Source organism: Argopecten irradians, chromosome 2, assembly GCF_041381155.1.
Source record: "Argopecten irradians isolate NY chromosome 2, Ai_NY, whole genome shotgun sequence".
NCBI classification, from domain to species: Eukaryota; Metazoa; Mollusca; class Bivalvia; order Pectinida; family Pectinidae; genus Argopecten; species Argopecten irradians.
Window position 1 is genome coordinate 25,868,280 of NC_091135.1, and position 20,732 is coordinate 25,889,011.

Here is a 20,732-nt window from a genome sequence, read left to right on the forward strand (position 1 = left end):
CAATATGGCCTCCATGGACCAATCTCCAGGTTAATATGACCTCTACACCATCTACTGGTCTCAGATGGAACACTTTATACCTATTGTTTAAACTTTTAAGCGTGTAGACTAGACATCAATCACTCCAATATTGTGTAGAAATTTAAAACACGTAAAAATATGTGGGTTCTGTCTCGTGGTCTGTTAAAACTACATCTGTAATCATCTAATAATTACTGATAAAACAGGTGAAAAATATTTTTGATTTTTTAGGTGGTTTTATATATCAAAAAGAAATTGAATCACATAGTTAACTTTATTCTATCATGTTGTAAAGATTGGTGGAATCGACTTAAGTTTGATCACTTCAATAAATTTTTGTCCTACAAATCTAATCTTAATTAGAATAGGTGCCAGTTCTTGCATTAGTGATAATTCTAAGGTTATTTGATAAATGTTGTAAAATTAATGTATCATAAAAATAGATCCATGAAGAAACTATCAAAGAGGAACTGAGCACTTATTTGGATAAAGATGAAGAATGTACTATTATAGTATAAACATATCAGAGTTGAATGAAATATTAAAACTTGTCAAATATACTCTAGCTAGGTGAAGTGCAATGTTACACCTGTTTTATATAAATCTATATTTTCTGTGAACCATTGTGATTAAAAAAAATAGAATTTTGATACAAGTCCTGTGAAAATTTCATATGAAAAAAAAAAAAAAAAAAAAAAAACATAGAGGGGAAAAGAGATGTCAAAAAGTGTGAAGAAAAAAGCAATTTTGTTCTTAGACTAGAATTATATTTCTGATGTTACATCTTTATTTCATGAAACAAAGTTAAAAAAATTCAACAGACAACATACAGGAGTGTTTACTAAGTCACTGGACAACAGGGAGGATTGTAATGTGATAGTCTATAAAAGATTATTTCATTTGTTTTCTTGTTGTAATTCTGGTCTAAAATATTAACATTCCACATGTACAGTAGTGCAATGATATTTTGTACATTACAATACAAACTATGTTCTGTAATGACCATACAATGTACTTTGTGATTCATTCCTTGTCTATTTAGTCGTGCTACAGGCTAATTTTAATAAAACATTCTATCAATAGTTAATGCCATAAAATCCATCAACAAATATATAACAGTAACAATACTAAAACAATGATATCATTAATGATGTCTAGGTAGTGATGTGAATTCACAGAGGACAGGATCTAGGTAGTCAGATGTAATGTACCAGGGCCCGGCACCATAAAACTATTCTCAGACAGATTTTTTACTCATGTACATGTATATGATGAGTAAAAACACAAAGTTTTATGGCCCCCAGCCCAGGATGCTATGGATCAGGACATTGGCTTTGATAAGAGGACATGGTAAAAAAGTTTTTACTAGTAATATAAAAGTTTAGTACATCACATGATAATTACATTTTTACTAGGAATGCGGTTTGATAAACAGCCATGGTCTATTTTGCAACAGTTCCCTGTCCTTCTTGACTTTCATGACTAAAGGAGACTATACCTGACTATGGGAACTATACTAAAGTATATTCCCCCGGTAATGAGCACGCGACGAAATATATGACATCATAATGAATGTCATGTGACGTACGAAATCTTTTATGGCCCTTTCCCTTTGGAACAGTTCTCCTATAGTGTTGTCTGGTGCGGTATAGTCCCCTCGTCTTCGACTCCGGGACTATACTTCGCCAGACAACACTATAGGAAATTAGTTCCCTCTCGAGGGCTATAATAGAATAGTATTTAATTACATGTATATACTTCTTTTCACTTAAACTTGTATAAGTCATGATCAAATTCACTGTTATTGTTATGAAGCATTTCAGTGGCCCCCGTCAAGTGAATATTCATGGTAAAATATTTGGATAGTTTTACAACTGTTCAATGGCCACAGGCTTTGATATATAACAAAATTTGTATATTTTTGGGTATGATATAAAAATATGCCATTAGATAAATGAAATTATGTGTGGTTATGTGGGATAAAATACTGATATCTTAGCATTGGTGATATGGCTTTCTGTGATATGAGGATAGTGCAGTGACTATACTTTGTATCCAAAAGTGAAATAAGAACAGTAATAAACAACATATAATACAAATGGAACAAGATCATCACATGAAACACTTAATTCCATTAACATTGAAAAACTAATATCAATGTACAGGTATGACTGGCCTACAAGTGATAATGATATAGACAGCCCAGTTCATGGTTTTATCAAGATAAATTTGGTCACTTAATTAATTTACACAACCTGACCGTGATTTCTTGAAACAAAAACCGCCAGACTTTATCTTATTAAGTCACTTTCCTATGTCACATAAAGCATCTTTAATTAAAACTCAGATCCATTTTGGATTAAGTTTTTTTATCTGTTTGTTCTTTATCAACATATACATGTATATCACGCTAACAAACAAAAATAATAAATAACACTTATGCAGTCCAAATATAACATTATCAACAAAGCTACTATGCTTTGAATAAATGCTGAATACAAAATATACATTCTATCGTTATAATAAATTTACACTTAGCATCATACTATGTGATAACTGTGAAAAGACGATTTACTTAAAGATGACAACATGTGTAAGTATACAATTAGGATTCAATTTTATTGTGGACCTGGCTCTCAAAATATGGCAATCATGCATGAATGTTGACAGAAAATATCATGCTCAATAGCAATCAAATATAACTTATGACCCCTTAAAGTTTAAGGAATCAACAGATTTATGGTCATATGTAAAAAAAAATATTGAGATATTATGAGGTAAATCTAGACTGTAATTGTGTTTTCTGACTGGGGGTTTTGAAGATGTCATCCATTTGACACTAAATAACAGAACAGTGGGATAGACGGTAATGGTGACATGGTTAACTTGTTATAATGTCATGTCAAATATTTTGATAAAATTATTGGAGAATTATTCCAAATTCATCTGTGAAATATTAAATAATATCTGTATGATGGTAAAATAATGACAGTGAGATATCTACAGCTACAGATTATTTAACTATTAATGAAATTTGTCTGCAATGAAATTAATTTACCACAGGCTATCCTTAGGAATATTCAGCTTAAAATACTTGTATCTCATTATGTGATACACATGTTCAAATTTTGAAATTTTCTAACAATTTATTGTAGATAGACTGAACGATAATTCAAGCTATTATCAAAGTTCTAATGGAGATTCTATATCCATTACAGGTATAATATCACATTTAAATATTGCACTAAAAATTCACTTCAGCATCAAGTATCACTAGTACACTACAACGGAAACGGTGTCAACAAAAATGATTATCAAATCCTATTTTTCAGCATCTTTTCCATAAAGCAGAGATTTTAAAATAATCAGCAGGATGCATCCTCATCAGCTAGCTATTTTCAGATCATGTATAATCTGACCTTACAAATTTTAATTGATATGCATGCATCACAAAATCTAAAAAAAAAAAAATACCACTAGACACACAGTCAGAATAGACATACTATGCAAACAAAATCATGTAAAAAAAATTTAACTTAGCCTACCCTTATTTAACAGAACCTTTTTTAATGGAAAATATAGCAATAACGTTTTGGCTTATTGCATTTTTTCAAATACAGAAATAGTATCAACTAATATTTTGACAGATGTAATTATTCTGAAGAAAATTCTTAAAGATGCTCTACAAATGGCAAATGGTATTTTGTCACTTATGAAAAACAGGAACAGACAAATTGGTATTTTTCTTCAGTTACAAAAGTTACTTACTTTACACCATTATCACCATTGAAAAGTTTGAGCTTCTAATATTATTTTAAGTTAAAAATATAGAAAATAATTATTTGCATCCTGAAAGAATTCCGTAGCACTATATCCTTTATGGAATGAAGTACTGATTGCCCATGCACCAAAGGCAAAATAAATTATTTAATATGTATGTTTTTGTGTTAATTTGACAAAATGTACATGATTAAACACCAATTAATGTTCAAATATTGAATATCATTTATGCTCTGTCGGCGGTGGAGCATCTTTAAACATTTAATTAATAATATAAACACAGCTAACTTTCAAACGGAGATACCTTAACTGTTTAAAATGACTTTAAAAACATTTGAAAAACATCATGTACTTATAACAAGAGGCCCAAAGGGCTTACACAGTCATCTGAAAATCATATGAAATTGAAGTTCAAATGTGAAAAGTTTAAGAATAACGGATGAAGTATGGGGTCAGATGACCTAACTAACAATCTTTTCTGTTTATGGCAACTATGAATTAGTACAGTTTCTAATTTTTGCTTTAAAGTGTCATACAAAAATGTTAGAAAATCTAGCTAATTAGGGTAAACTAAATTCTAACAATGCATTAGTTTTGCTTATCACAGAAAAACGGTCATCAAAGTCATCAGACATTTCCTTGCCTGTTTCAGATTTCTGTCCATTCCATTGTATTGTAAAAAATATCTTGGTGTACAATTGTGTTTCAAGATTAATGTGATCACTAATAGATCACAACTATTTATGGCAATTAATGTTTAATGGGTGTGGAATGTTTGTGGACGGTTGGTTTCGTTAAGGCAAAGGTCAGAGCAGTTCAAGGTCATCCAGCGTCACAGTGCTACATCAGATCACCATATTGGACCTAGTAAATAAAAAACGACGATTTAACAACAGTCGGGCTGGAAGTTTTTAGCAACATTTCAAAAGAAAACATTGAATGTACAATGAGAGAAGTGTCTCATGATTTTTATTACAAAAGAACATAAATTTGCCACCAACATTCTTTTTATTCAGTGGCAACAATTACCATATTAGGCCAAAAAATAAAATGTCTGTTTAGGGTCTGAAGGATTTGGGGTTTTTTTATTTAAGTGTCTTTCACTCTAAAATAATGGCAGGAACCAGAGTTTGAGATTGAAATCCCGACTTTGATAAAAAAATTAGTGTCGGGGGTAAAAAAATAGGGTCGGTCGGGTAACCCTAAAAAGACATTTTTTGTTTTGGCCTTACTGATATTACTTTTTTAAATAAAATTTTCCAAGTTATAAGAGGGTTATAACCAAAAACTGACATAACTTACCAATTAAAATTATTATCAAAATTGATAGGGAAGAGTAATTAGATGGAATAATGATTAAAAAATGTATTATTTATATTGATTAAGGAAGTTTTCTTACAACAGTTTGAATTAAATTGGAAACATAGCTTACATCATTATCCATTACAGGGACCAGATATGAAATTATAAGACATTACAGTCTAGCTATCCAATATATTGTCATTACATTACTAATTATTTATTATACCCCTCCTGTAAACATGGTCGAGCAGAATTCACAAGCTCGGAAAAATATTTGCTGAAACAAAGTGCATACTTCCAACCTCTCACAAAGGAAAAGTGTGGCCAATAAATGTCTTGTTACCACAGGTACAGGTAAATCAAAACAGAGAATAATGGGAAAGTGGGGGTATAGGGATGAAAAGGTGTGTATTTTTTCAATCAACCTGTCTTTTTGTTTGAGGTTAAGAAGCATGCAGTAAGTCAGTTATTGCATGATTTCTTGTCACTCGGGACTTATTACCCCCTCGCTTCGCTCCGGTGTAACAAATCCCTTATTACTCGCAAGCCATGCAATAACCTTTACTTAGTTACACAGCTGTGAGAAGTTAATCTTCCATTACCCACTGAATTCTACTTAGTTGTAGCAGTAGCAGCAATGTGAGGGACTGGTAGGTAGTTAAAAAGTAAGAAAAAAGCTGCTTTTAGTTATACATCTTGTAGACTCTAAAACTAAAATTCTATAACAAGGAAATACAGTGACTTCATGCTCATTATTAAAACAAACAGCTTTTTAATACAATTTGCATTTTTACTGAGCAAAGAGAAAAGCTTTTATTGTTATTGCAAATCACAAGTCCTAATTTCAATTTTTACATAATGCAATATTTAATTAAAGTGAACAGTCGGGCAAGGATGGCTAAAGTCGGTAAAAATGGTGTGAATGTATCCAGTATAATTTCTTATGAAATGGAAAAATAAAATCTCTCGCCAAAATCTGTCTGTGTACGAAGAAATTAATTTAAAGTATAGGAATCCTAATACGTCCTCCCGGCTGACTACGTCCATGGTTACATTTACACGCAGCCTCGCTTTCAATGCTTTCAACTTTCCTTTACTTTAATGGTCAGAACTGGGAAACGTAAGCAGAACTTGGCCGTCGTATTAATATGTGAGAACTTTTGGAAGGCCAATGAACGCATTTAGACTGGTTTTCTTTGCCCAACTATTCACTTTAACTAATTAGCAGAAAAGCTTATAGACGCAATAAATGGGCAGAAGAAAACACCTTGGGCTTTTCAGCATATGAGCTCTAATCAGATTTAATATTGTGTTTCATGACTTGTATACATTTTTTGAATAGCATACTTTATATAAAGAAAGCTTGTTTTCTAAGTCTGAATCAGATGAAGTTGTTTTTGGTCCATGTCTTCTATAACAATGATGAAACACAAGATAAAAATTCTCTAGCTTAGGCTCGTGGGTACCATAATTTCCTGCTTATTGCCCACAGGCTATTTATCATTATTTTTTTGTACATCAGAATATGCCTAATGCATTATTTTCAAAATTACAGAAAATTACTAAATTTTCTTCCATCAGGCTTGCTGTACAGAGGTGCTGGTAATACGCAAGGAAATTATTATACATGTTTCCAGTGTCTTAATGCAGATGAATATAATTTACTATGTGTTCTGTGAAGCGCACTTGATATGCATCATGTAGCGGAGGTTCCTGGGTACATGTTTTCTTTGTACATATTCTAGCCTAGCGATGTTACCATAATTACCTGTAGTATTCATACGCTGCTGTTTATCAGAAGGAGGTTATTAATAATTAATTAATGATTAACTGCTAATTAGAATCAAGCTCCATTTTTAGGTATTTATCATACATCAGAATGATCAGTGGTGCAGTAACACTATATAATTACACTGATGTGTCTCTATAAACAACGTTAACAAAGCCACTCCTATAGTTTTACACAGAACCATAATAGGCTCACATATAGGGAAATATTTTTCAGGGTTTATATATGGAAATATTTTATTTGGTGGCAACCATATATTAATTATTTGGCAGCCTCCATGGGTAGATAATTTATCTGTGCGACTGCCAAATAAAATATTTTCGTTATCCTGAAAAATGTTTTCTTTTGTGACCTTATACGCTTCTGTAGTTTTATATGGTACATGTAAAGTTAATCATTTTTATATAATCATGTGAAATGTTTGAACAGATTCTAACAGCTGGACTTAAACTGTTTATTTTCTAGCGTGCTGATCAACATAATTAGGCGGTCACGAAGAGAAACAAGATAAACAACAGGTCTCATTGACAAAACATGAGCTTATAAAATATGAAGATAGCTCAAGGACGTGAAAATAAATTATTAAGAATTTTCATTAAATATCAAACAAACGAAACCTTGACTAAAGCTGTCATCTTTGAACATTTTTGTAACCTATCCCACAATACAGAAACACTTAAATAAAAAAAATACAATATTGAGATGAATTTTCGTTTTGAGCACATTGATTTGTCTTAAACCTGCTGAGTACCAATTGAATATTTTTACTTAAAAGAGCAACATGTGAATTTCACACCTAATACTTTCTGTGACATGTCTAAATGTTTCGTTGTACATGTAAGCAAGAACATCTACAGCCTTACCTGTGAAATTCTCCATGATTTATGTCGCTGTGTCGTACGATGACGGTAGAATGCCATACAACCATGCGTTCGACTGATATGTTACTCGCCCGTGTTTCCTTCCCTCCAAACAGCAAGAAGTATGGCGTATCAATCTACAAAAAAACTCATATTTAGTCATAACTTCAAATAGAACAAAATGTATCTGTTTTAAGCAACTCCATACATTTTCTGATGCTTTAATCAATAATGAAGGAATATGGTGTCATCCCGAAATTCTACATTAGGCAAAGGAGTACGGTACAGTTGCCAAGTACATTTGTACAGACCATAGGTCAGAACTTTTCTTTAGGTACTCTGGCTGTCCTCCATCACAAAATACCATGCAGGTCAAATTAGACATATATAAACTTTATTTATTTTACATCGATTGAGAAACAAGTTATACAACTTATGTAAATCACTCACGATGGCCCGGATGTAAGCGCGCGAGGGGTCTTAGTGTGGGAGGAAACCGGAGTGCCCAGAGAAAACCCACGTGATCAGGCAGGTGACCCCTGACCTTTTCACGTCCGTGCCGGGGATCGAACCCCGGCCGGCTAGGTGAAAGGCGAGTGGCTTAACCACTACACCACCCGATCACCCTTTGCAGGTCAAAGTCCTTTACAACAACTCAGCCGACAATTAACAATATATCTAATGAATAATTACTTAACTATAGGTATAAACAAGTTAATTGATACTGAAATCCAGAACAGTGGACTTCCCCATTTAGCAAAAAGGACTAGGTATGGTAAGGGTCTTATTTGGCCCTCAAATCCGCTATTTTTCAAAGTATAGCTGTTATTTTAAGGTGTGAATCTTGCATTTCAAATATTAACTACAAACCTGACATATTTAATAGTGCTGTTAGGTAATATAGAAGTTCTATTTGCCATGGAAACCATTTTTATTATGCATAAATTGTGTAAAATGTGAAAATTTCATCAAAATTGGCCTTTTTTATGCAGTTTTTCATCTACTTAACATAGAGCGCATTCTAGAACAAACTTTATATTTCTCAAAATGATGTATTTTTCGTGTCTGCTAATTTCCTTAAAAAACAAAAGTTTTTCTAGGTTGTGCTCTATTGCTTTTAAAAGAAAAACTATCAAACAGTATGCCAAAATTGACCAAATTTTCAAATTTGCATAATTAATGCAAAGTTACCATGGTTATATAGCAAAAACATACTATCTGTCAACAAAAATATCATTAAGTTTTTTTCAGGGGCGTATTCAATATTTCAAACGCAGCAACTTAATTTCTAAAAACTTAATTTGAAATTTGGTAGATTTAGGGGCCAAAAAGAGCCATTACCATATCTAGTTCTTTAACGAGGCTCTATAGGGGTCTGAATAAACAAACAAATAAGATTTAACAGTACAGTTGTCACAAGGATCAAGGGTTCAGTTGTCTTTTACAATCAAATGCCCTAACTGTAGGGCAAGTTAACAGTATCACTGAATTAATGATACAAAACCTGATACCGATCTCTCGAAAACATATAATAAATTTAGACTTAATGAGTTTTTGGTAAGGCAATCGCCATAATATTAAACTCTCTTCCACCTCAATCAATCTTCCAGAATCATGTATAAAAAATAAGAAGAAAATAATATCACAGCTTGCAGACGGGTACTTTAAGAACAATTTCTTATAGTGCATCATCACACTGTATACTCAAGCACACATAACTCACCTCTTGTTTTACACACGTCGCCATGGGCTTGTGTGTATCCCCACAGTGGTCCATAGATTTACTGTTCGGTATGACTGACTTGTCCCTCGGACTGGCTGACTTGTCCATCTGACTATCAGTACTGTTTAACTGAGGTAGTGTTTTATCATCTTCTGCTTCCCAACAATGCATGCTGTTCTTCGTCGGTGGAATCACATGTAAACTACTTGATTTCTGCTGTGACATATCAAACTTTAGATCTATCAGTCTGGTCTCGTTGATATTTGACATTGATGACGATTTTGATTCTATGGCTCCGGATGTATCACCGACAGATTTCTGCCCACCAGATTTCACTGTTCTCATTTCCACAAGATTCAAGTTTGACAAACTACCACCTTTTGTTTTAAAGTTTATGGTTTGGTCAAGGAATGGATTTCTTGTTGAAGTGGTAACACCTCTCTCTGGAGCATAATGATTTTCAACAGTTTCTAAATCTTCCACCACAAGTTCTTGAGAAGATGCCAGATTTTTTAACCTACCCAATTCTTTTAGCTCAATGGTTTTACCTTGATTTTTTTGCTGTCTTTTCTGATAACGTTTTGAAGGAGAATCTTTTACTTGTCCAGGTATTATGTTTTCTTTTAACTCATATTTCAATGAACTTCCAGATATAAAATTTTCAAGAGAATTCTGATTTTGCTGGAAACTATATATTTCTGACATTTGTGCATTACTCTCATTCAGTGAATATTTTGCACCTTTTCCTAATGTTTTACTTCCAGAGAATTCCGGACTTTCCTGGAAATTATGAAATTCTATAATCTCTGTCACTGCCGGTGCTTCTTCTAAACTCATTTCCCTTTCCAATGCAGGGTTATCTACCCCTTTTCCCTGACTTCCTGTTGAAATAACACTGTTACAAGATAATTGTCTGTTACACAATAGTGGCGAGGTGTCCTCCTTCTGTTTATCCCTGGGGGTAGTCATGAGGATTGGCAGTTTCAGATCTTGTCGAGAACCTGGACTTGTGGGGCGCTTAGTGAGCTGAGCTGATACAAAGTCATTGCCTGCACTGATTTGCTTGAAATCTGGACGGACTTGGTTGCGAGCAGAAGAATATGCAGGACTGCTCTTTGGCCGCTTCATTTTGCTTCCTTCCTTTTTGTTTTTTAGATAAGGCACAGAGCTGGTTCTTACAGAGTTATCTGCCCTTAGCGTTAAGGCAGTGACTGGGACAACACAGTGCCACATTCTGGCCGACGGAACTGAACCTTGTACATTGACGCAACTCCAACGCAGTGAACCTGAACAGACGAAAATTACATCTCTGAATTATACCATGTGCTTATTTGAAGATAAAGATTAATCTCTTTGTCTGTAGATGCCTAGCTTATATATCATTACATTGTCTGTTCTATATAATGTATCTGGTTAAGGAAGGTGCATATCTTCAAATATTTCTCAATGAACATAATAAGTATACTACCACACTACATAATATTATGTTAACATTTTTTGTACATTAATTTATTTGATAAAATATTCAAAATACAACCTACCTACCGGATATATCCTATCTTAAACTCAAAATATGATTATCTTCCTACATAATGTTTGGTTACTTTAAAATATTTTTTGATGTTTGCAATAGGCTAAAGGCTGAGGAATTGCACTTTTTAAATTACCTTTTTACCTTAAAACTAAATCTTGACTTATTATTTAGATTTGTGATACTTACAGAAATTAAATACCCACAGTGAGTTGATAAGGCTCCCTGGACTTTGTCCTCCAAACACTATCATAGTATCTTTGACCTGTAACAAAATATGTATGATTAATGTAAACTACTGTACAGTTTAAAGTTTGGCTTATGTAAATCAGTTTTACACACTTCATATAGACACTGGTTAATTGCCTAGCTACCTGACTCTGTCTATTTATATGCATCATCTCATACAGATTTGTTGGTGTTATATAATAATGTTACAATAATTTGTCATTGGTTTACCAACTACCCGACTCCGCCTATTGTTACATTTCACATATTACATGACTAATGTATGGCAGGTACTCTGTCGGTGGTAAGGTAGTCAGATCCAGATTTTCCACTGCTATGACTCTGCCTATTTTTAAGGGCTTTGTTCCACCAACCATAGTCAGTGTTCTGTAAGATTCATTACCTTTCTTTACAGTGATTTAAAACTTCTAATTCGACAAAAACTTTCGTCAATTCTAAATTTGCCCTTATTTGTATATATTTTTCATTATCATTTTTTCTTTCTTTTCTACAATTCTAAATTCGTCCTTATTTATATTTTCTAATTCTTATTATCAAAATGTTTACGAGACACTTTTTCAGCATTCATACTTTTGTAATCTCTGCGACTGATTACAGATTTCTCATCCAATCATTTCATAAACTTTGCACTTAGCATAAAAATACAGACTGTTTTACTTCTGTGGGAATTTTTGTAGCCAAACAACTTTTTTTGTATTCAGTATAAATAGCCTCTGTACTGGGATTTTAATCTTTACAATAATAATAAACTTGTAATTCTTAAAAATACCATTTAGCTGGTTTGATATTTTCATAGGTCAAATATTTCTTGAATGTTAGTTAAAAATGAAAATTTACAAATTAAGATTTCTTTAACAGGCTAAAAGAGTATGTTTCATTATTCAACTTTTTTCTTATTTCAGATAATGTTTTGCAATCACACTAAAGCCCTGCAAGAATACTATCAACACAAAAATTACCAGTGGCTGTTTTTTGTTTTTTTTTAATTTTTATATGATATACTGTACATCCCCTAACAGGATGTAAATCATCGTCTTACCACACAAGCCGAGTGTCCAAACAGATGAGGGGGGCCGTACTTGTGTTTGATTCTCTCCCATTTCTCTGTGTCTGTAATACACAAACCACAATTATTGAAGTACATTCAGCAACATGCTTTTAAGCCTTTAAGTCACTCTACACAGAGAAAAAAAATTCAAACTATATTAAAAATGTGTTTTCCAAGCAGATCAAAACAAAATTCACTTAATGTGATGGTTATAAAGATTGTAGGTGAAAGTATGCTTTTAAAACTCAATTAACTAATAATAAAATATATTTACAACACATGGTTTAATGGAGTCTTTTTAGCTAAATATATTTGAAAATAATTTAGGTAATATGTGCCATAATTAATGCCATTATTAGTTTTAGTATTCAAATATTGTGCAGTAACGAAAATCATTACTTACGAAAACTGAATTTCCAAAAGTCTGTTTTGGGGATATTTAAGTCCGTAAGGCCCCCTAGCACCCACATGTCTCGACCGTACACCACCGCCGAGTGACCATGCCGGCCTTCCGGGATCGTGTTTGGGGGTTGTCGAGGGATTACCTGTTCCCATTCTTCATCATCTATAAATAGACCATGATATATTGCTTATCATCTATAAATAGGTTAACACAGTAAAAGTGCATTCATCTATAAATTCGTTAATTTGTTGACTTTATTTTTAAATTCATGTATCTTTCATAAGGGAGCCACCATTTCAAATAAATCCAAATGCATTCCATATAATACTACACCATATCATTACATGTACACACATGTACTCATCATATATATATATATTTTATTTTTTGAAAGACCTGTAATACCCACCTGTATGGAATACCCAGAGGTCAGACTTTGAGCCTTTGATGTCAACATGACCTCCGTAGATATACATGTCATGGTCATACAGGACGGCTGTATGGTGACGTCGTACGCCAGGATGGGAAGAGTATGCCTCAACCCAGTGACGTCGTATGTGCTGCAGGTCTGTACAGATAAAAATAATTGTATATCAGCTACGTCCATAGATTTCACAACAAATATGGCTGACCAAGCTGCATTTTTGTAAACTACTGTCCTTAGTAAAAGTATGTCATATGATACATAATCAAAACTCTTAAATCACTATAAACCTGCCTTCTTTCACTTGAGATTATGTGCACAAATTTCGCAAAAGTTTATCTCTGCAAATCGTTGTCTTCCATAATTCTTGTTAAATTAATTTGAAAAGTATTTTCATTTCACTTAAAATCCACAAGACTTACCAGTAATCTCCGCGAACATGTTTTGAAGTAGAAACGCGAAATTTAGAATCCGCGAAAGAAAGTTGTTTACAGTATTCAAAATCAATTTTGCACTAATGTTTGATGGTGCCAAATTATGAAAGATATACTTATGTAAGATACACTAATGCTAGTAATTAATTTATATTATATATACATTACTAATGTAACTATATTTTAAAGCTTAATGGTTAATATTTCCAAACATTTATCAATCATGATATTTCATAACCAATTCAATTTTGAACTTTTCAAGGTTATCTGTATCATTACAAGCTTTACAAAATGACCTAGAAATGACCATCAATGTGATGAGTTGTCAAGGATACCTTACCTGGGTTGATGATCCATAGACAGGATTCTGTGAGGTCATCCTCAAAACCTCCACCAAACAATAATAACAGTCGCTGTAACCAACAATACAAGACATCCTCTATGAGTGCATCAGTGTGATACTTGGAATCTATATCTGGATATGCCACTATAGATAGCTTTGAACTTGTGTCAAATATTCAAGCTACAATTATTTATTGAATAAAAAGTTATATCAAATTCACAAAACATGGCAAAAAGAAAAATTATGTTTTTCACAGTATCTTAAGTATAAGTACTTTATAGGAAACATGGATAGGCAGAAACCTTACATTGCCCCGTATAACTATACAGAATGGGCAAAATCTGGCTAAGTGGAACATTTCTCGTCAAAAAATGATAACATGACATACTAAATACAACTACAGTATTGGTGATGTAACCCATTCTGTGATAAACCAGCGATTCAGATTGGGGCTAAATTTAGGCCATTTTGCCAGTACTCTTCCAAAATGTCCTTACGTTTTTGAAAATCCTTAATCATTCCAATAGAGAATGTCATAACAAAATTTTGTTACAGCCCCAAAATGTCCTAAAGATTTTGAAATCAGTCTGAAACACTGTAAAGACGGCTACAAGAGCAAGTAAACATACATTTTTATTGTATCGGTAGATTAAATATTCCCTATGGCCATTCCAATTTGATGTCTCGTTCGTCGGATTTCCCGCTCCTATTTTCCGAAAATGAAATAAAAATAAAATATTTTTTTTACCGCTCCTCTTTTTTGTGTCCGGGAATCTGACGAACCCGGGCAAATTTTCATAGGGTTTCATTTTTACTAGTCACCATTTCCTGGTCACTCAGATGTTTGAATTATTCGTACATTGTGTCTTCAAACCCGCAAGCGTCTTGTAAACCTTTACAACAACAGAAATATTAAGATTTTTCGCCACCACACTCGAAGAGTGGTACTTCGAGGTAGAGACTGAGGGACGCATACTTTTTAATAGGACGTGTCCTGATTTCAGTCTGTTTTTGCCGATGTCTGCAACTCTTTTAAAAGACTTTGCGTTCGATCTCACTTCAAAAATGGCGACCATGACAGGTGATTTGACTATCCGACTTACGAACGAATAACAGTAATCAAGCATGTCCATTATTTGAAGGCAATCGCTAATTAATTAACACATCAGTTGCCTTATATCTTAAGACCTGGTCAGTGTGAATTTTGATATGTGGCCCACATAGTTTGCATTTGCAAACATGTTTTGACTGCATGACTTAGTAACAGCTAGCTAGGTGACGATTCGTCTGCTATTCGGTCAAATTAATATCGGTAGTAAATTACACATTTTACTGAGATCCAAACTTAGTGTGACTTTCTACGACTATCTAACATACATTTTCCTTCATTTTTGTGTTGATAGGTTATATGTGTGTTTGCGTTTGATTTACTCAAAGCGCTTCAAGAGAAAATCATAAATAATAAATAGTCAGTTCCATACAATATTATGTGACAACTAAGAAAGAATGTACATGTCAGATGAGGTTATATTGGTAAAAATATTTTCCATTAATGCTAATCCCTGATTGTTTCTATTAGCTTGTTGGTTTTTGCTGATAGCTCTGTCAACAGCAAATTAATTATTGAAATTATTGACAAGAAGTTAAACTTTCTTGACTATTCCCTTTTAGGTATTAAACATTGTTATTCAATGTTAAAATTGTCAAGGTTTGTCTTAAAATTGAAATACATGTATACCATGCATTGAACGCATTTTGTGTAGTAGCATATGTTCAATAGCTGCACAAATACCTTAACATTAGAATTCCTTTATTTTTACATCTTTGATACAGTTATGAATGTTGAAAACACTGAAGAAAACAACAAAACTCATATTTTAACATAAAAACTCGGTTATTACTAGTAATTGTTATTTCAAGAAATAAACATAAAAGTATAATAAAAAATACTGTGAAAATATTCGCTCGCTCCAATTTTTTCCGCTTTCAAAATATTTATAAAATTAAAAAAATTTCGCTCGCTCGCTCCTATTTTAAAATCCAAAAATCCGAAGAACAAGAAATCAAATTGGAATGGCCTATAACATGTTTAAAGTTTGAAGGAGATTATGGCATTAAGACATTGGATATGTGTAAGCCAAATTAAGATTCCTATCTGAAAAATCAGCCAATGTATTACCAATAATCAGTCTACATATGATACTATGCCATAACAATATCTGGACTATAAGGATCTGCTTAAAACCCTCCGATAGCACAAGAGTTATCTCCCTTCCAATAAGTCAATAACCAAATCGATAATCATCGATCACTTACTCACACACTAAAGTTTTTTACCCGTACACACAATAGACACATAGTTACTACCTAATAATCAATAGATTTCCAGGTACTATAATTGTCCCAAATAAAATATTTGAAAGTCACAATATAAATGTGTAACATTATTTATTTTCACACTGTTTTTGTGTAAACAGCCATACAGAATTGTCATCATGCCAATGTAAATTTAATGTAAGCTTATTTTCAGACTCAATACTTCTTTATTTTTGTTAAAACTGTCAGGTAAACTATAATATCAATCTGTAAATGGGTATATACTATACTACCTGGACTTAAACACTGTTTGTAAAAGAAATTTTAAAATTTGGTTATTTGAGTGTATCTTAACTAGGGAATGGTCCTTCCTGAATTCCTCACCGACTGCCCCTCCTGGCCATCAAGCTCTGAGGATTCCCATTCCAAGCCAATTAATCTGAGGTTTGTGGTTAGCAATGAGTGCAAATCACATTTTTTTTTTAAATTGTCATGCAATTACAATAATAATCAAAGTATATCCACAGAACCATTTCCTATTTCTACATCAGAAATGAATTTGCAACAAGCAACTTAGTCTCAGTGAAATAATATTTGAGTCATGCCAAGCAATTCATTCAGAAAGGAATTCGAAGGAAACATAACCGAAGAAGGCTTACCCTCTTTGGGCAAGAATGTAAATAATGACTGATAATAATACAAATGAGTTATCATAAGCCTTCGATTGAGTACAACGTCTGTGTATCAAATCGTCAATGGCAATTAAGATATATAATAACAATGAGTCTTTTGTTTTGTTTTACTAATGCACTGATGTTGCTATGCAGTAACAATAATACCTACAGTATTGTGTTGAGTGACAGAAGCCTGGCTCAGTCATATTCTAATATACTACATGTATGTATGTCAGCACATTTAATTCCTATGTGTATTTATCAGAGCCTAAAATCTTGCCCATTATGGACATGCATTTGTAGCTCATTGTAAATTTATTGCAACCTGAACTGAAGCACATTAGCCTCCTCCATTGTTAATTTATATACTAAGGACTGATATTTACTCTAGTCTACTTAGCTACGACCCTAAGTGATCTCTACACAAGACCTACACAGTGTTTATGATGTCCCCTGGATCATTAACTGCTAGTAAGTGTATATACACTGTAACACACTGCTAGTAAGTGTATATACACTGTAACACACTGCTAAAACATCTGCCATTAGTAGAACAACGGACACAATAAAGACCTAGTTTATAAGCCCCCCTCCCCCCACTTTATCAATTTCCAACTAACCACATACCATTTTGTTCTTCTGTGAGCTCTCAAGATGCCATAAAATATGTCATTTTTGTTATCATATTATTGGTAGAGTCAGATTTTTGAAATAATGTTATCTTTATATCCATTGAGAATATTTACTATTTATCTTTTACTTACAATTTGGCGGAATTAATTTTTGCCACCACCACAATGTACCGCGAAATCGCGAAAAAATAGGACATTAAACTACCCAAACCAAACCATGGTCCAAGGACCAAATTCAACAAACAGGAAATTATGGAAATTCAATGTACTTTTTTACCTGACATCAGGCAATTAAAGTTTAACAGAATGACTTTTGTCAGTTCCCTACAAAGCTGTAAGTAGATTTCCTCTTCATTGACAGGTACAAGGAAAAAAATCACTTCAAAACATTATATTAATTAATGTAAGAAGTGGGTAGGTACTGGGTAATTGACTTGATTATAAAATCTAAAATATTTATAATTCTTCCTTGAACAATCTTATCTTGTTAATAACTCAAGTGTTTGACAAATGATATGTTAAATAAAATTGCTCATTTTTAACAGGTATCTATGTAATTACAGTAGAATTCCTCTTACCAGGTAATTCCCAAAATAGATACAATAAAAAAATCCTACACAACAATGATTCTAATGTGTAGGGCAATTTATAAGCAAAAGTTTCAAAGCAAGCACAAATTTCACGAAATATGAAAGGTATATCATTAAACCAGTTTCTGGATTTGTTTATTTGAAATCCATATCATGTAAACACAATAAATATTTCATGGTGATTGCATGGATCAATGAATGTAAATAGCTCATAACCAAATGGGATGTATAATTTCCACTAGAGAACTAAAGGCACTGAGAACTGTTACGAATTGCAGTGCATATTTCCATGTATATATGAAACAGAGATGTTTTCAGAACTGAATTTCGATGTGCATATTTCCATGTATATATGAAACAGAGATGTTTTCAGAACTGAATTTTGATGTGTATATTTCCATGTATATATGAAACAGAGATGTTTTCAAAACTGAATTTTGATGTGCATATTTCCATGTATATATGAAACAGAGATGTTTTCAGAACTGAATTTTGATGTGCATATTTCCATGTATATATGAAACAGAGACGTTTTCATAACTGAATTTTGATGTGCATATTTCCATGTATATATGAAACAGAGATGTTTTCAGAACTGAATTTTGATGTGCATATTTCCATATGTATATATGAAACAGAGATGTTTTCAGAACTGAATTTTGATGTGCATATTTCCATATGTATATATGAAACAGAGATGTTTTCAAAACTGAATTTTGATGTGCATATTTCCATATGTATATATGAAACAGGGATGTTTTCAGAACTGAATTTTGATGTGCATATTTCCATGTATATATGAAACAGAGATGTTTTCATAACTGAAATTTGATGTGCATATTTCCATTTATATATGAAACAGAGATGTTTTCAGAACTGAATTTTGATGTGCATATTTCCATATGTATATATGAAACAGAGATGTTTTCAGAACTGAATTTTGATGTGCATATTTCCATGTACATATGAAACAGAGATGTTTTCATAACTGAAATTTGATGTGCATATTTCCAAAAATTCAACCTTGTGATGACACACAATTTGTTAAGCAGTAATGAAAGTGTTTTGTACTGCAGGTTAAATAGCATTGTAATTAATGCTATTAGATGTCTATTTCTATATAGACAGTGAGTAAAACAATGGACATGATGGTACATCACTTTTTTTTCAGTCACTATATGATGTTTTATGGCAGATCAGCAAAAGAGATCAATTCCCTTCAGACTTGTACTTTAACTATTACCATGATCTATATTTAATAAAACTATTACCTACTAAACCTGAAGTATACAATATATATACAATGTACTGTTTACCTATGTTTAGTGATTGCTAGGAGACAAGAGACAATGGGATGACATTCTACACCAGGTAGGCAAATATACAGGTATATTATCTATGAACAATTGACTGCCCACAAATCAACACCATACATCCAAGCCAACACAATAGACATTCTCACGGTTTACGTGCTGCACGCTTTCTCATATCATGTCCCGATGGGTTGAATCAACATGTTTATGAAACATCGGTTCATAAAAATGTTGTGTATGCATTATTCCTAAACATACCGGTAACACATATTTCATTCAATTATCTGACACATAAACAGGTATGCTAATGGATATCAATTAACATTGACACAAAGGACAATACCCTTAGGTTTATATACCCAATATACTCTTTGATTAATCTTCAAATCTAATTCATAAAAAACACAATTTCTATTACCGTGAGTTCTATCTGAAAGGTATTTTGGTAATGTCTCCAAAAAAATGTATAAAAAAGATCCCCAAAAAGTATACACAATAAAGATTCTTCTTTTTACAATATCAGTCATGTTAAACAAGCCAAATGAAAAGTGACTGTGCATGATTATGAACTAAAAACTGGTTCAGGAAAGAGGTCTTGAACCAGAGATATATCAGTTAAATATTGCCTGTGTTAGACTTCGCAGCCAGTTACTGCCTTACAAATGTGTAGCTTAATTCATGTAGACTGCGTCAATGGATACAGAATAAAGGACAAAACGAAAGATACAAAAAACATTTTAAAGTAAAATTGACACTAGAAATTGAAATGTACACTCAAATAGTCGTCATATTGAAGGTTAATCTGTGTGATACCCAGTCTACCATAGATCAACGTTGGAAATCAGAAAATAAAACCCAGTCTACCATAGATCAATGTTGGAAATCAGAAAATAAATCGGGTAATACAATAATATACTCTTTCAAATTCTCCAACCGTCCACATCTCCATTATAACCCTCTATCTGAATAGGAAATGGATTCCAACCTAATTTATGTCTATATGTATACTCTAGCTTACTCGACCATACGCTACCGGTACATGTATATATATATATATAATTCTAGAGTTTTACTTTTAACTGACATTCATACTATCTTCACATAGCACCACAGCCAAAGAAATTGAATGGTACCCAGAAAAAATCATGTGTTGACCTCGTGCATAGATCAGGGTATTTCAAAAGGAAAATTGCTTTTGGTCTTTTGCCCATGTCAATCTCTATATTGGAAGTACTGCAGCACATGCATATCATTTAGACACTTGACAGTCAGCTAGCCCTTCATTCCAGTCCACTAAAAC

At 32.8% G+C, this 20,732-nt stretch overlaps 1 protein-coding gene across 2 annotated transcripts in view; it reads right to left on the bottom strand.

The window, feature by feature from the left end:
• Positions 1-206: 206 nt before the first annotated feature.
• LOC138314937 (uncharacterized) overlaps positions 207-20,732 on the bottom strand; it is a 40,195-nt gene continuing 19,669 nt past the window's right edge. Inside the window, exons 4-12 of one of the 2 annotated variants that reach the window (XM_069255585.1) lie at positions 13,905-13,977; positions 13,116-13,274; positions 12,707-12,868; positions 12,295-12,365; positions 11,196-11,271; positions 9,476-10,761; positions 7,756-7,889; positions 6,872-6,890; positions 207-4,665 (exon numbers count right to left, since the gene is read on the bottom strand). In XM_069255585.1, the coding sequence (XP_069111686.1) occupies positions 6,881-6,890; positions 7,756-7,889; positions 9,476-10,761; positions 11,196-11,271; positions 12,295-12,365; positions 12,707-12,868; positions 13,116-13,274; positions 13,905-13,977 (1,971 nt within the window). In that variant the 3' untranslated portion in view covers positions 207-4,665; positions 6,872-6,880. The remainder of the gene's footprint in view (positions 4,666-6,871; positions 6,891-7,755; positions 7,890-9,475; positions 10,762-11,195; positions 11,272-12,294; positions 12,366-12,706; positions 12,869-13,115; positions 13,275-13,904; positions 13,978-20,732) is intronic. The other variant, XM_069255584.1, reaches the window with a different exon arrangement.